Source organism: Odontomachus brunneus, unplaced genomic scaffold (genome assembly GCF_010583005.1).
Source record: "Odontomachus brunneus isolate Ranch 3 - 2012 unplaced genomic scaffold, Obru_v1 Obru_scaffold_004, whole genome shotgun sequence".
NCBI lineage: Eukaryota > Metazoa > Arthropoda > Insecta > Hymenoptera > Formicidae > Odontomachus > Odontomachus brunneus.
Window position 1 is genome coordinate 2,931,339 of NW_022639454.1, and position 17,747 is coordinate 2,949,085.

Genomic DNA, 17,747 nt, shown 5'->3' on the forward strand with positions numbered 1-17,747 from the left:
GCGCTCTCTCTCTCTCTCTCTCTCTCTCTCTCTCTCTCTCTCTCTCTCTCTCTCTCTCATGTACGCGCGAGTCACTATTTCGTAAGCGACAACGCGAGCTCGATTCGCGATTAGCTTATCCCGGCATTACGTTGTGTTAGTTAGTCGTCAATGTAACACCGAGACGCTCGGTTTCGCTCAGTACCGCGCGACATGCCGCATATTCCAATTATCGGAGCCTAATGATCGAAGGGCTAATTGGACAAAGGCAGTATGCAGCCTATGCGAGAGGTGCCTGACGTACGTCATTTCTCCAACTGCGAACAGCGAGGATCGCATTGACAAAAGAGCGGTCGGTCTGTCACCGTGAAGGGGCGTAGTTCGTTGATGAATGAACAAATTGGGGCTTCAAATTAGGGTAAGACGACCGGCGATTACTTCGCGACGGAACATCTCGTGTCCGCACTGCCGCTAACAGGAACCGGTGTCGTCGTACGGTGGACTATATGAACGAACGATCGACACGCGAAATCTGATATATCCGCCGAAGGCTAATGCGATTATTAAGCACTATCCGTAATTAAGCATTAACGATGGAATTCATGTCGCCGCATCATTTCCGAGTTCGTGTCAACCTCAGTCGACACGGTATCTGATATCGTCCTAATATACATAATATCTAATACGCGCGCGTGTGTATATAGATGTATGTGTGTATGTCATAATCTACATATTGCAACAGTGCGCCATTAGTAGAGCATGTCTTCATTGTTCAGACACGGCGGGGGCACTCGCGTATATGTTCTCGAACGACGTTTTCCCCCCATTATATTCTCGCGTCGGGAAACAGTTAATGCGTCGCTTTACAATTCGCGGCAACTTGAAGTATCAATGCGGTAACCAGCACCTCTAGCTCGTCCGGTAAGAAATTAAGCCTGCCGCGACCGCACGCGACTTTTTACGCCGCAACGAAGAAGAAAGCGGCCCGACACGCGTACTCTCGCAAGTACTCCGTCAGGCGTTTTCGCGGCCGCGATTCGAAGGAACTTAAGGCGTCTTCCCGAGCGTAGAAATTGCGCTTTAACGTCCCACGGACGCATCCACCGCAATATGGAGATACAACCGCGGGTAAAAGTTCATATCTCACTGCGAGACGCCAACTTCGCCCGTACATCAGGAGTGACCGTAAAACATCTTCGTTCTAACTTCGATTCGCTCTTCGCGAGGCGCCGGCCATGCTCATGCGTAGGAAATTCCTCAGGGCCTAATTGGACTCCAGCCCGATTTGCCAAAATAATTGTGGGTTCTGATTCGCGATGCTTCAAGCATGCGATTCAAGACCCAAGGTTTTCCTGATATTTCTTCTGGACTTTATTTTACGTTAGAATTGGATAAAGCAGATTGAGAGACTTTTCAAATAATTTCGTTGTTCAGTAAAATGTGCTGAGTGATTTAAAAATATTCTATTTTTCCATATTTTATTCTACTGAATATTATAGTTAGTGTAAAAAAGGAATTCCTGTTTGATACTATAAAAGTATACCGATTGAAAAAAAAAGCACGAGTTCTTATGATATTTCTATTTCGATTCTAGAGGAATCATGTTTGAGACAAGAATGGGATTGTCAATTGGTATCGTAGTAAGACAACGAATTTTGGATCGAATTTGAGCGAACTCTAATCAGAATCTATAACCTACATTTGGGAAAATCTCGGAAAATTTCTACCGGTCACAGAGATTTTCTTTTTTTCTTCCTCCTTATCGTCGAACTCCCCGATAAGACAAAGCGTTTGGGATGAGATATTTTCCAACGTAAATGAGGCGAAGACACCTTTTCGACGTCGTCGTCGTTGTCGTCGTTGTTATTGTAATTAAAACAGCCACCCCCGCGCGAATGCATCCGAAACGCGTTTACACTCGAGGCCCGCGGATCGATCGTTATCCCCGGCAGTTTCTGCAATTGACATTCACTCCCACGGACGAAAGAAGATATTCGGTGTAAGCTGACAAAGGATCCCCTGCGACCTCGACTCAGGGGCGGAAGTCTAGCCCGTCCCGTCTGGAAATTCAATAATACTTTGGACGTGGAAGTGGAGAAGAGCCGTAGAGAGCATGCGGGATATCCGGCGCACATATAGAGACTGACCCTTCATTGATTAGATCAGTCATAAAATTCCGGACGGTATCCGGTGCGCCCGCGTATTGCACATCCCCTTTGTACTTTGCACAGTTGTCGAAAGAAGTCCGATCCTTGGACGATCCTTGGAATCTCGGGAAGCGCGTCTCACCGGCCAACCATCGTACGGGGCATATACGGAGGTCAACCCCTTTGTCCTCTTACGGCGGTCGTCGAAAGATATCTTAGGGATGTCATAAGGTTGCAATAAAGGTCATGAGCTCTCTCTCTCTCTTTCTCGCTTTGCTCCTCCTCTGCCTCTCTCTTTGTAGCACTGACTCGCACGCTACGAGTACCACGAAGACACGATCGTACGATCGGCAAGCGTTTCACCAGCGAGGTGCACCTTGCCTCCGTGCGTATCCGCGCGTATGCAAATGGCCATCGCGATTCGCGAGCAAACGCTGAGTCCTATAAACGATCGATTAAGTAACACACGTGGCTAACGGCTTCCGGCCAAGCCGTGCTGACGAGCCAAGCGGAAAGAACTGGGAAAATTCCATCGACGAAGTCGGAGATTGCCGGGAGCAGACGCGCCATCGATGAAACGTACTCGCGTAACATCGCGAATGCGAAATGCGGCTTCTTACGCCGATATCGTCGATAAAGGTCGGCGATGCGCGCGCGAAGCGCGCACGCGGTCAGCATGTGCTTCCTCTGTTTTTAAGAATCGAATCGAATCGCATTCGCGAAGTAAGCTGAAGTCGTACTCCGAATGATCCTTCGTCAGCGCGGAATCTCTCTCTCCCTCTGCTATACGCTGCCTCTCTCTCTCTCTCTTTCTCTCTCTCTCTCTCTTATTCTCTTCCGCCGACAACGAGAGTCATTCCCAACTCTCGTTGTCGGGGGAAGAGAGAGAGAGAACGTTGAATGCTTCACAGAGGATCGAATGCACCGCGATATCGCTGCGATACCGGACGACATCGCGATCGATGGCCGAGGCACTGACAATAACCAATTAATGCCGGTCATTAAGCATCAGTGACAGATCGCTCACGCCGAGCGTCCGTGCCGGCTATCGAAATGATATCTGACCCCGCGTATGCATAATTCAACGGGCCGCAATACCGGCTGCATCGTGAAAAATGCACGTCGATCTGTCGCGCGTGGGGATCGCGCGAGTGGTACGCCTAGGGGTTGCCATACTTTTTGATTTCATTCGGGGGCCGTTTCGCTTGTCTACTTGAACAAAGTAATCTCCAAGGATATAAAAGGATATAAAACCAATGCCTGGACGTGTATCTAATTCTGGACTTTCTGATTGTTTTGGCCTTCAAATACCAATTTTTTAAAACTTTTAGAGCATATAGAAGATATTATGTTATGTAATAACTAATTTCGGATTTTTCCCGTAAAATGAAACGATCGTAATTTTATGGAACAGTGTCATGCAAAGAATGATAGGAGATCGTAGCTCGAAATGGCGCACACATTGTTTCACAAAATTACAACGACATGAAAGAATACAGTATCGTGTTATATTATCTGAAAAATTCAAAATTACTTGTCGTACAACCCAATATATGTATGTTTTCTATATTGAAATATATTCGCATTCAAAATAGTAAGAATGTCTAGGGTTGGATGCATGTCCACGCATTTTCGGGATGTTATAAAATCCAAATGATGCACAAAGCATGTTGAGGCATGTATGAAACGTGTTTGTAAGGATATTCTTCCGACGAAATTCGCAAGGCAAATCCTAAGTAGGAACGTGCAAAGCGAGCACGTCGACGTCCAAATACGATACGCGTAATTTATTCAACCGAGAAAAAGAGAGAGAGAAAGAATAAGAGAAGCATTCTCTCATTAGGCGACCGCTGTAGCGCATCAGTTACAGTAATATCTTCGCGCTTTTAACAGAGAGCGTAACATTGAGTTACGCTCGATAGCCCGTTAAAGTCTCGCGGAACGTCCGACAACGAGAGTACGCCCGTAGAACATCGACGGGGGAGGGAAAGGGGGAGGGAGTGAGAGGGAACAACGCCGACCCAAGAATTATCGGATATCCTGCCGGTGACAGATTCCTCCGGAGATTTAACGGTACATTAGTTCTGGGACATCCTATACAGGCCGATAGCGTATTACAAGGCTCAGCATATTATTTTATGTTTGCAGCACACTCGCGTCATGAATCTTCGTCGATCGGGCGACGTCGGGTCGCGTCGCGTCGCGGCGCGACGCGGAGCGGCTCGGCGCCGGGCGTACATCATCCGTCGCTGAAATTCGTAAGAACGTCGCGATATGCGTGCGTGCATATGTGCGTGTATACGTGAGTGGATGTGTGTGTGCGTTTAGGGGGAAAATTTATAATAATAATAATCTACAGCGTATGAGGCCGCGCGCGAGTAGCCATTACGTCAAATAACGAAGATTTATGCCCGCGTCGTGGCGACGATATACGCGGCCGCATAGTTTATGCAAGCAACACAACTATCTAGATACGAGATATTATATGGATCGAGCGTGGCCGGGACTTGAGATGATACATGTGCGTCGATGCCTTGCTTAATCAGATACATTAATTAGCTGGCGTTAATGGACCTAGTTAGATGCGCGGCCACGCGGTACGCGCGTGTGTGTCCCGGCCGATCGATAGATCTTCGACGAGGTTATCGGGAATCGTATCTCGCGTACGTTGCGCGCGATGCATATCGTTCGGTGCCGCATTCGGGGTGATGCATCGTGAGATAAGGCGTGATGTGCCAGCGAGAAATGAGAGACACGCTCGGACGTCGAGGCGCTTGAAAAGTTCCGCAAAGAATTTCGTTTTAATTAGATGCATCGATTAGAGAACCACGGTGTTAATGAACTCGGTTAGTCGCGCCGCGACCATCGATCGATGGATCCTCGATGAGGCAATTGTTAGTCGTCGTGTGGATTAACTGTATACCGGCGTGCGATTACTATCGCGTGATATATTAATGCATCCACGTAATTAATATACGCTGCGTTCCCTTGAAAAGACCTCTCTTCTCCCAGTCTCTGCTATAATGTTTTAATTCCTTCTTCTTTTCTTCTATATCTTCCTCTCTATCTATCTCTATCTCTCTTTTATGCACATACATAATGTACTCCTATTACTGTATACTTGAAAGGATTTTATCCTAAGGCTTAATCTCTCCTTTTCTCTCTCTGCTATGATATTTTATTTTCTTTTCTTCTATATATATTTCTCCCTCTCTTCCTCTCTCTTTCTATGCACATATATACACATACTGTACTCCTATTACTGTATATTTGAAGGGATTTTATCCTAAGGCTTAATAAATCTCTCTCTCTCTCTCTCTCTCTCTCTCTCTCTCTTCCTCTTTCGGGCGCGCTGCTCCGAAGAATTTCGCGCGCAGGATTTCACGACGGATCCTCTAAACGCTAGTGAGGCGTATTGTTAAGGATTACAGATGGGTGACGTACGATCGATCGATCGCGCCACCCGGGCGACGTCTTGGCTCGGCTTTTTACGCGCGACTACATAATCTATCCAATCTATCACGGCGAATAAATCAAAACGCCCCGGCGAGAAATCGAATTCACTTTTGCAGCGCGAATAAATGTCCGGCCGGCGGCCGCGATAAATTCATTGACATATTTCATCCGGCTGGCGGCGGCGGTGGCGGCGGCAGCAACGGCGACATTCTAGTTTGCGCCGTCCGTCTGTCGTAATTAAATTACACGGGCGGAATCTAAAGTTAGCGAAACGAATTTCGCGAGAGTGCGCGTATTGCGCGCCGATAACGCGCGCCGGCTGACCGATGACGTACGTATCTACTTCCGACCGACGGTCGTGTGGCGGACCGAGTTAGTTATAAATCGGCACGATTTTATTTTGTCGCACGAAATAAAGTGCCAGTTCCTCGCGACACCTCGTGAAAACTCGCCGGCGAACCTAACACAATGATTACAGGAATTCAATTCTCCACGTGGCTTGTTTCGTTTTCTCTCTTTCCTTTTCTCTTCTTTTTCATTATAAGATTAATTTGGAGCATCGTGGTCGGTTGTATTGTTTCAGGTCCAGACCCTGGTACATAATTCATTCTGGCAGATATCCCTCTACGAATCAATAATTCCCTTTCGTTGTCTGCGTTCCCAAATATCACCCACGGTATCATCGCTCTTCTCATCGATCTTACTCCATTAACTTATCAGTTTTAGCAGCGAGTCAAAGATGAAGGAACTAAGAGAATTGGGAATGGAGAGAGAAAGAGAGAGAGAGAGAGAGAGGGGGGGGGGAGATTACCTAATAAGAAGTGAGTCTGTCGCCTGCTGCTTGTTTTTTTAATCATTCCGATTTGTGTTTGTGTTAAATGAAGGCAGTTAATATTTTATGTATTAAGAACACACACACAAAAGGGAGTGCGCGATAAAAGTGCGGTGGCCCCGTGCAAAATTACCGCGGCGTGTAATTAAGCATTAATCGCGCAATTTCTACTCAAGCGACCTGTATTACTTTGCGCGCGTCAGTCAAAGGGTCGCGTGTTTATATCACGTTCGCTCACGAAACCGCATCGTACAACATAGGTACACGTGCCTGATCTACGGGGTGACCTAAAAAAACCGAGAAAGACCCAGAGAGATCTGGAGTATTTGCGAAAATAGACGAGAAAAATCGCTACTTATCACAGTAGAGCTCGGAAGGAGCGCGAGGCGGAATAGTGGACATAAAAGGTTGATTTCAGAAAAAACTTCGGATGCGGTAAAATATCGCGAAAAAACGACCGAAACATCTCGCGTCTCTCATTTTAATTAAAAAAAAAAAAGTGTTAAATATTAACCTGCGTGCGTAAGCCGGATTGTCGAGCACTCGTTGTCGATTAATTATTGCCATCGCTCTTTATACTCGCAACATTCCAACGTAAAAGCCCCTGATTAAGACCCACGTTAACACTGACGAGCGGCTGAGTGACGGAATTTTTAGCCCCGGCGCATTTAATTGCAGGTTGTTACGGCGATACTTGTCTTGCAATTCGCGTGACTCGCGTACTCTTTGCGCGGCGAGATGCAATTAGGACAAAATTGAGCGACGGAAGTAGCAGCGCGAAGATGCTACGAGCGTCTCTCCTCGATCCGATATCGATTTGTACAAGGGGTATCTCGAAAACGTTAGACGTGATCACGTTAGACGTCGAGACGCATTGCGGGCCTGTGAAATTTTAAGCAGGCTCCGTACGTCCGAAGAGCACGAATATCGAGAATTTTTAAAGGCCTCGTTCTGATATTTTTCTTGCTGATATATCTCGAAGCAGAGAGATCCTTGAGGAGATTTGTTACATTAAAAGCTTGAAATATATATTTTCCGCGAATTAGAATTTCCAGATTACGCGTAACGCATTTTTCTTGTATGAGCCGCATTGATTGCCCAACAAAGATATTCGCAAACTTATACTTGCTTGTAGCGCGATATAATATTTAAAAAATGATGCATTCCGTAAACGTGTAGCGTCAAGTTGAGATCCATCTCAGGTCTTAACTAGACAGCGTGGTAGAGAGAGCGCACGACTTCGTTCCCGGAAAATCTGCGAATTTGCGTTGCGAGAGCGGGGTAACGCGAGAAACGCTTAAGATTTTAATTCAGTTTCAGTACGTATAATTATGCGCGCGGCAAGAAGCTCCTTCTTCGAGCTCTGCCGTATCCGAGATCTTAAGCCGCTTAGTTAGCTGTAAAATAGCGAGGCTGCAGCCTGGGGGAACAAAGAAAATACGGATTATACGGGAACATTCGACGTTCACGAGGCTCGGTCGTTTAGCTTACCAAAAGGGTTATTAAAACCAACATAATCGCGAGTATAATTACGTGAAATTTCACGTAGTTTTCGCTGGGAAATAGAAAAAGTGAGAATGAGAAAGAGAGGAAAAGAGAGGAAGAGAGAGAGAGAGTGCACACACGGTCTGAATTCACGACGGAATATCCGTGAGATACGACTCAATGACGCGCGTCGCATTGGACACTTTTATTAATATTATACTTTTTAGAGCTGAAATTTATTTTAGTGTAATGCTATTTCAGCAGAGAAGCATGGAGAAGAGGATTAGCGAGGCGACACGCGGCGATTTTGGTCAAAGCTTTAGCCGGCAGGAGACAATTCTGGCGTAGTTGAATAATAAAAGCGGTTTTTGCACCGATACTGCGCCCGCAAAAAGAAAAGAATAAAATGATTAAAAAATTTCGTTAATCGCGATCCAACTTTCTTTGCTATAATTTGCGTCCCTTTTCATCGACCATTTTTGTCGAAATGACTTTAATCTCTCGGCTTCAGGCTTGATTACGATATTCAATATCGAAGAGCTGCAGAAACCGCGATGAGATATTTTACGACAGCGGAAATGATTACATCACTTTGAGACATAAATATCACCGGTCTGTTTATTATATAAATTGCGTCTATCAGCGAACGCGCTCTGTGTACGCACGGATGATCAGGGTGAATGAAACGGAGATAGCTCGATTGATCGACTATTAATCCGGGCGCGGATTAATGATGGATAATTTATGCGTATTAAAGCTATTAAATACTAATGAGCGCAGCTGGTATGCGAACGCTGGCAAATGTCAGTCAGTCGGTCATAAGCCATGCACAGACTTCAGGTAGAGCTGGTTGGCTGTATATGTATGTGTGTCTGTTCTGTGTGTGTGTGTGTGTTTCTGCGTGTGTAAAGCATCCTGCGGAATGATTTAACGCTCACTGAACCGTACACAGTGTAAGACACTTTACACGGATAAAATGCGCGGAAAAGACCGTATACATCACTACAATAAATTCACACTAGCCAACTTCGAGACATACGGCGAAGACGGCGATATTTTTTCGCCGGCGTATCTTTCTGTTGCTTTATTATCGAGTGCGACCTACAGGAGCTGTGCATATATCTTATGAATGAATCACTTTCGCGCCGATGACAAAGCGTCTTCGAGGGAAGACGAACGAGGATGTCGAACGTTAGAGAAAATCGTCCATAATTAATCCCTTAAGTAATATACTAGAAAAAGTTTCGTGGAAAAATATTATACATCTCTATTTTGACTTACTTAAACTATTGTATTTCTTTAGCTCTCTTTTTTGTCAATCCCTCGAGTAGTATGCCCGAAAATGTCATGATAAAACTATTAAATCTCTTATGATTGACTTAAATTATTGTATTTCTTCAATTCGTAGCAAATGAAAATCAAATACATTTCGATTAAGTGACTTAGATTCTATTTGCCAAAATTCCTCAAAGAAAATGGCAATAAAGGGAAAAGAATCTAGATAAAAAATCTAGATAAAAAATCTTATTAAAAAAATTGCATTCTGAAGAAAATCGTACGACCGTTTTAAGTCTTCATTGAGAAGGTTGAAAACACGTGACATGACAAACAGATAATATCTTAATCACCAGCTCACTTATTATATACGAGCTTTCAACTAATTGCGCAGAGCGCGAGCGTTTCGCTATTATGCATGTGATATATTTCGAGTTTTATAACTCGTATAACGCTTGAGACTAATATTGAGCTTATATTCTTTTTTTACAACACACCGAAAGAGCTGTCAAAACTTGCTTATAGTTTAAGGTTAATGCGTGCATACAAAATTGACTTACGGCTGCCCTTCACGTTGTTTCTTCGCAGAGCGCGAGCCTTTATGAAACATTGTTTTCTTTTATAGTGCACGATCCCGAGATATTAAACGTCGATATGAAGCGGAGATCTCTCTTTCTCTCTCTCTCGCGCGCGTGCACGCTCCAAATACACGGACATTTCCTCCTACGCGTAGGATTTATGTCCCTCGTAAACAAAGCTAACTCCTAAGCTGATTTAACGTCGATCCGCGCGCATACCGGTGCGTCAGTATCAGTTACGTGTCAACGCTGCGCGAACGCAGTGACACAGAAGTTAACTCAAGTGCCTGGACTTCGGAGAAACTTTAGATCCAGAAGACTGCACGGCGCATTTTCTTATTTTTCCCGATTGCAACAGTCATGTTCTCACATCGGCAAGAAAATAGAACGCTGAAAAAATACAGGTTCCAAGAGCGCGTTGGGCTAATTCCCAAGAGAGAGAAAGAGAGAGAACACGTCCCTCGGTTGCGTCTGCATTTTTTCTGCGGCCAAAAATATTGGGAAGAAGTCGTGGAAAATCGTCTCGCGAGGAAATCGTTTGTAGCTCGTCGGTCGTCTCGAATGAGAAGAAAGTGTAGTGTTCGAAAGATATTGCGGATGTCTACGTTACAACGTCGAATGAATGACGCCGCCAGTAGTCGGACTTAATTAGAGCGCCGATGTAGATTATGGCGGATGACATGCGGGAAATGTATGTAACGGATACTCACACTTTATGTCCAAGTTCAGCGGATTGCTCTCGCCGTCGCCCTCTTGATTATTGCCGATGCACGTGTAAATCCCAGCTCTGCTGCGAGTGACGCTCTGCAGTACCAGGCTCTGATTACTTATTATCGTTCCGGTCGCCGCGTTGTGATACAGCGGATTGGTCTGCGGATGCGAAATCAAACGAGACCACGTGTTTATTCGGCTGTCTGTGTGTGAACAAACTCACGGGGAGTCCAGAGCACACAACTAATAGATTATTTAAGCTTACAAAGGCGACCCGGCAAGCCCGAAAATTTAAAAAATCTGAAGCCTCGCGCGACTACGAGAGAGAGAGGGGGAAAGAGAGAGAGAGAGAGAGAGGGAGAGGGAGAGAGAGAGGGGGAGAAAGAGAGAGAGAGAGAGAAGGGAATCGATTCCAATTCAATTCTGACCTACGACTATTTTTCGTCGCGGTGAAAATGAACCGTCCTAAGGGACGGAATAATATTTTTCCCGCTGATAAGCACAATCGGAAGAGCTTCCTTCGGCTGATATCGCATTGAAATTTTTAGAGTTACCGGCAATGTAAACGAGAAAATAACCGCACGACTAATGGTAAATAATAACGAGTAACAGCGTTATGAAACGCGCGTACATCGATATTATGCATTTCCGTCTCGCTTGCTCGCGCGATATTAATGCTGGGAAAAGTGCAAATAGGTTCTCCCGCTTTTCTTTTTTTTTTTCACGAACGCGCGCTAAGCGATAATAAATCCCGCGTGAGAAATTCACGACGGGGAACGCTGACAGTTCCTCGATCTCGCGCGCTCCCTCGTCGCACGTGCGACTTTCGAGGCCGCGAAAGCGGCTTTGAGTTTTCGCGAAACAAATTCAGAGTCCTCGAATCGGGGAAATTGATTGGGATTTGCGTTCTGCGGTGTTTCCCGCGTGTACTACGACATTCGCGACAGGAGCCACGGAATTGGCTCGAAGGGATATCGAAGTTCGAAGGACACCGAAAAGTTAAAGGGGACGCCCGAGAAATTTGACCTGGCGATTCGATGAAACACACGTATATACATACACGTGTACATGACACGGTGCGTTTATCATTTAAATATTGTAAATGCGTCCGTTCCGATAGCGACAGAAAAAAATACGCTCTTCCGCTTCGTAGGATTAAAATGAATTCGGTGTGATCCAGAGCAATTGCTTGCCGATCGTTTAATTGTGAAACGGGAAATATTTTGATTTATATGCGTGATACGCATATCGCGTTATCAGATCCGAATCAATTGCGTGTATGACTTTATCATCGATAAAAGACAAAACGTCCTATGAATGAAGAGATTAAAACACATTTGGACAGTGACAAATCGCGATCGTGTCCTGATCAATCGTTGATAAAACTCCTCGTTTTATACGTGCTGCTCGATTCGTGCTACGATTACCGTTCTACATTAGTCACGCCAATTATTTTAATAATGAAGGAAAATATTGTACACTTCAAAGGCTTTAGAATAAATTCGAACATTGTGACGTGATCCCAATGGATTACGCTCGAATAATATTCGCTCGCAAATATTCACATGTTGTAAATCGCATTACGCGAATTCAATATCAATAGCGCGGATTATTTCTAGTATTGATAAGAGGAAAGGTATAAGAGGAAAGATCATATACGTAATATTAGCTCTTATTCCTCTCTCTCCCTCTCTTCTTCTCTCTCACACTGATTAATTAGTTTTTTAGAGTCAAGGGGTATACTTTTAAAGTAAATCAGTAAAAATATTTCTTTTATTTATGATTGATAAATAAAAGGTATATTTCACCCGTAATCAGTGAGTATTCACTGATTTTTAGTAAAAATGAAATTTCACTGCAGAATTATTCGTTCATTTCATTGTGATATATAAATTTTTTATACACTGTACGCAATTCAATTTTCTGCTTTTGTAAACTGAATCAATAGCGAAAACAGTCGTAACTATTATAACTGACCAGTGAGGTTTTACTGATTACAATGCTATACTGAGAACTGAATCATCAGTTACAAGTATACAGAAAAAAAAGTATAGTGATCCACACACAATTCAACATTGAATCTGGTTGGCATCATCAGATTTATGTATGAGCCAAACAAATTTGTTTTTTCCATGCAGCATTTCAATGAAGAATACACTGACTGTACTTTAAAGGATGTTTTATCTCCGATAATATCTTAGATTGTCTAGTTTACGGAACAAGGTGTAAAAATTATATTAACAAAATAGCGATAATTCCAATAATAATACCAACCAATAAGAACCTTCATCGAATCGAAGATCTCTGTATGTGTGTATTGTGCACCTTTTTCAAAACAAAGTGGCAGATTTTCAAACAAGAGAACACTGCATTACACGAGTCTTCACGCGGAACGAACTCCCGGGAGGAAAATCTCGTCGCGTTCTCTCTGAGGGTTAATTACTATTTGAGGTAAGTCCGCTTTATACGCGCCTCGCGTCGCGTCTCGGCGATACGAATCCGAGATCAAACGATGAGCGAGTTTTCGGACGGAAGGAAGTTCGTATGTCGCAGGTGCACTCTGCCGCCGTTTCCTTATCTCGACGCGATTAAGCTCCGTCGGCTTATATTATCGATTTCTGAACTGGACTCGTTATCCGCGTTCTTCTCTCTCGAGACGCGCGGAGGAGTGTGGACTCACGTTATGGCGCCAGGAAACCTTGTAAACCCAGGGATTGGACTTGATGTTGCACTCGAAGTAAACGTCGATACCCTCCCGTATCGCGCTCGAATTCAAATTGCTGCCAAGCTCGAGGGTAACCACAGGCTCGTCTGAAAACAGAATCGACATCAAAGCTCCGTGAATGGGATGCGCCAATATGAGAAATGCTGCTTTAATTACAGACACGATAATTAACGCTATTGATGTTTGAACGCTGGTAAAAAAAGAAAGAGAGAGAGGGAGAAAATGTGCTCGAACACTCGCGGGAGTTTAGGGTTAGAATTATATTAGGTTAGCTTAGCTTACAGGTTAAAACAGACTGGCTCGGACGTGAAGAGAAAACTGGAACTCTGATATTCGAACGAGATAGTAGTCGAACAATAATACGATTTTAACAACCGTGACTTCACGGCCTGCAGTGCTCACCGTCGTACATCCTCGCAGATCGTAAATAAATGGTCAGCCGCAATCGAACGCTGCCGCATTTTCTCATGAAAGAGTGTCGTCCGGCGCCGGCTTCGTGGTATTATCTCCGTGAAAAAAATGTATTCGCCGTATCGAACGTTACTTATGATTCCTTTCGCCGCGCGCGAACGAATCCGATAATTCCGCCGTTTCGCGATTCGCAACAAGCGAGTAAATTTCCACTCGCGTACCCGCCTCGACTCGCGGAATTATCGGCGGGCATGACTAATGGAAAAAATCCGCGGGAAGACGAGAAAATGGGGCCGAGAAAAGGCAGTCGATGGAAACGCGCCGCGAAATCGGGTTGAATTTCAACCCAGCAGGTGGCGGCAGTGGCAGCGATACAACACGGTGGCGACGCGGCGGATCGGCATATGCCATTAATTTCAACGTGGAGCGCTCACTTCTTTCCTCTCTCCCTCTCTCTTTCTCTCTCCTCGCTCCGTGTGTCGGCTGGGTAAAAACTTTTATATTGGACAGTGAAATCACGGCGTTAATCCCGGTTCGCTGCAGCAGCACGGCGTCCGCCGCGTCGTTCCACGGCGATTCGTGCTGCAACTTTTATGTATTAATGCCGCGCGAAAGTTGCACCAGGGGTGCAATTTGAACTACGCCGAGCGCGTGGTCGACGCGAATCACCCCGTTGGACAGCAACCGTTGATTTTCCGTGCGCTGATGAATGAGAGAGGAGAATCAAATCCGTCTCAGGACTCTATCAAAAATGTAAGTATCGCGCCAGCATTATAATAAACGGTGCAGTAGTCAATAGATTAAGTGCAGCTACATTTTTTCTTGACGAGTTCTACAAAGTGTGCCGCATAGGGAAATACAATAGAGAATTGTATTTCCCGAGAATTATTAGAAAAACAAATTCTCTCATTGTATATAAGATGTGTTACGAAACTCATTCAGAAAAAATGCAATCAGCCGACTGTACGCGATAATACTTTACAGCGATCAACGAGTATCGATCGATCGATCGATCGATAGTCGAGAACGGCCATATTGAGATTCCCGATACCTGTGATTGGTCGATTCGCAACTGTTCGCATCATGTAAACGCTATCATTCTAGGCGCCAAATCATCTCGAAAGGAGCCAGGATTAACAGGTTAGGTTTTCGACACTGTGATGATCGTTCACATCGAGTCTCGAGTTTCTAGATTTTCTGAAGATCGTGCGAATTCTCCTGTACGAAGGTACACGCTTTTGAGACAATAATAACACGCAGTGATATGCGATGAGTGACAATAAGCAGTCACAGCCGCGGCCGCGAGTAAGAACAGACGCATTAACGCCGCGTAATATTTCCGTGTTTTCTAGATTGTTCCGAATCGCGCGAGATTAAAGTTACGATATTCTATGCGCGTTATCGTCGTCCTGGCATCTTCGTCGTGTTGAGATTCTCGATTTGTGATTGGCTGATTCAATCGCGACTACTTGTATCGTGCTATCGTTCTACGCGCTAAATCGACTCGAAAGAAGCAGGGGCTGATCATATTTATGACACTATGGTGGTTGTTCGCGTCACGACTCGAGAGTTTTTAGATATTCTAAAGTCGTGCGGCATCTCCTATATTCCGTCGCGTTCAGGTCGCGCGACCTTCAGGCGACACAACACGCGGCGCTACGTGATGAGTGACGATAAGCGGCCACAGTGGTCGCGACCGCGAGCGTGAACGGACGCATTAACGCCGCGTAATATTTTCGTGTTTTCTAGATCATTCCGAATCGCGCGGGAGTGAAGTCACGATACTCTGTGCGTGTCATCATCGTCGTGGCATCGTCGTGAACAGTGACAGCAACGCGAAATATGTGAAGTGATTCGTATTCTATTCAACAACACGGTAAACGATACGTGGTAGATTAGAGAGCATACACTCTAAATTTCTTGGAGTGAGACTTCACTCCAAAGTAGTGAAAATTGCGCCAGTCGAAGTTAGAGCGAGAACTTACCTCCAAACGAGTGAGAACTCACTCTAAACGAGTGAAAAAATCGCTTGGAATGAGTTTTCACTCGTTTGGAGTGAGTTTTCACTTGTTTGGAGTGAAATTCTCGCTCTAACTTCGATTGGCACAATTTTCACTACCTTAAAGTGAAGTCTTACTCCAAGAAATTTAGAGTGTACGGAAGAACGTAAGCAAATTGACTGACCACAATCGATTATTGCAATCCACGAATAATTATCTGTGATCGGACAATTTTCTTACGCATTTCTGTGAGCCACGGATCTACAAGTATAAGAATGACAAATCCAGGTTTTTGTCGAGTTGATTTGACGCACGGAACGCAGAAGTAGCGCTTACGTGATATAAGCAGTTGAATCGACCAATCACAGATCGAGAATCTCAACATGGCCGTCCTCCGTTCTCGACCGTGATCGATTCAAATGTAACTATTCACGTCATGTGAGCGCTATTTCTGCGTTCCGCGCGTCAAATCGACTCGACAAAAACTGGAATTAACACGTATCCGACGCTGCTGTGATTGTTCGTCTCGCGCGTTTGTTGATATTCTGCAGATCGTACGGGATCTCCTATGCTAAGGTCGCGCGACTTGGACGATAATACGCGCGGTATGCGATGAATGACGATGCGCGATTCACAATCATCGCCGCCGCGAGTGTGAACGGACAGAGTGACGCCGTGCGCCATTTCCGTTCAGGAATTGCGCGTAAACGAAGTTACGATACTCTGTGCGTGTCATCGTCATGGCATCATCGTGAGCAGCGGCAGCAATACGAAATGCGTAAGGTGACTATCATATTCTACGTTTGTTAACCTTAACAAAAGAGCACGCTCGGAATATTCGAGTTGCAATATTCTCGAGTCGGAATATTCTCAAATCATCACGACTGCTCAGCCTCTCCATCATTGTGATTAATTGGACGAAATATGTTTCATTTCAGATTCAACAGTATTAGTTGCACGGAAGATGCGGTTTACGATGGATGGCAGAGGCTGCACCGGAGGATCCGGTTCGGGCCAAGCTGGGTCAGCTCGACGGTAAGTTCACAGACTTCTCTATACTCCTACATTTAACCCATCGCGATCGAAAGTCAGGATACAGTCGTTGGAACGACTCGAATTGCGATCGCAAAGAGCTGCGACTCTTAAAGAGAAACGAACCGTAAATCTAATCGGCAAAATCGCATTTTTCTGTTGCAGATCTACGTAGTGGCACGATGGTCCTGCTGCATCTCGACATAGTCGGTGAGTTTTGAATTGTAACACTCTTGGAGTGTCTCACATATACACGGAGAGAATCTTAAAATGAAAATTGCTATAGAATTTTGTAATAGATCGATATTCTTTAATTGGATTATGCTTCTTGCATTATTATTTTTGCTATTATTTTATATGCACTATTTATATCTTAGGCTTGTATTAATAGTCGTTACTTAAAGTTCATCTCTCACATGAGATATTCTGATCTTTATTCAGAATTAGATTCATGTTTTTCAGTTACATTATATAATGCATTATATATCACATTATATCTGTGATCGCAATTCAACTAAAATACTCTCATCTAATTCTGAACTTAAATTTGAATATCTCATTTGAGAGATGTTTTAAATAACGACTATATTAATATGCATTTTATAAACTAAAACGTATTAAAAATTTAATGTTAAACTATTACTATGTTTCTGATGAAATTTGTTATATTTCTACATAACTTTTTCGAATAAGAAGATAGACATTTTCTTAAAATTTTCCTTTAACTAATTGATTGTTTTATTTTAATAAAAGAATTTAGGTTTAAGTAAATATGTTATTAGTTCTCACCAAATAAATATCTTTTATTTCTTAGATATTTTTCTCTCAGTGTAGAGAAATTTATTGCATTTCTCAACAAGATTGATCTTATTAACAGCCTATTAGAAACATATTATTAGAAACATAGTAAAATTGAAAATAATGTATGTAAAAAAAAGAAACTATAATTCTCCCCGTGTATATGTATTGAATCTCTACACTAAGTATGAAGCATACACTAAGAAAAAATGGTTAAAAAATGGTAATTTTCGACTGTATCTTATTCTAATAAAAAGAAGTAATAGTAGCAATATATATATATATATATATATATATATATATATATATATATATATA

At 43.8% G+C, this 17,747-nt stretch overlaps 1 protein-coding gene and 2 long non-coding RNA genes across 13 annotated transcripts in view; 2 read left to right on the forward strand and 1 right to left on the reverse strand.

Moving 5' to 3' along the window:
- The window catches only part of LOC116846626, a 12,387-nt gene extending 1,914 nt beyond the window's left edge, over positions 1-10,473 (forward strand). For 2 of the 3 annotated variants that reach the window (XR_004378543.1, XR_004378544.1), the window contains exon 3: positions 8,161-10,473. This is a non-coding gene — a long non-coding RNA (uncharacterized LOC116846626). The remainder of the gene's footprint in view (positions 1-8,160) is intronic. The other variant, XR_004378542.1, reaches the window with a different exon arrangement.
- LOC116846545 (nephrin-like) overlaps positions 1-17,747 on the reverse strand; it is a 331,343-nt gene that overhangs the window by 25,116 nt on the left and 288,480 nt on the right. For all 7 annotated transcript variants that reach the window (XM_032820537.1, XM_032820521.1, XM_032820530.1 and 4 more), the window contains 2 exons: positions 13,144-13,274; positions 10,463-10,622 (listed from right to left, as the gene is read on the reverse strand). In XM_032820537.1, coding sequence (XP_032676428.1) covers positions 10,463-10,622; positions 13,144-13,274 — 291 coding nt within the window. The remainder of the gene's footprint in view (positions 1-10,462; positions 10,623-13,143; positions 13,275-17,747) is intronic.
- LOC116846617 overlaps positions 14,755-17,747 on the forward strand; it is a 179,024-nt gene continuing 176,031 nt past the window's right edge. The window contains exons 1-5 of one of the 3 annotated variants that reach the window (XR_004378540.1): positions 14,755-14,827; positions 15,349-15,475; positions 16,151-16,382; positions 16,538-16,634; positions 16,797-16,841. This is a non-coding gene — a long non-coding RNA (uncharacterized LOC116846617). The other 2 variants (XR_004378541.1, XR_004378539.1) reach the window with 2 other exon arrangements.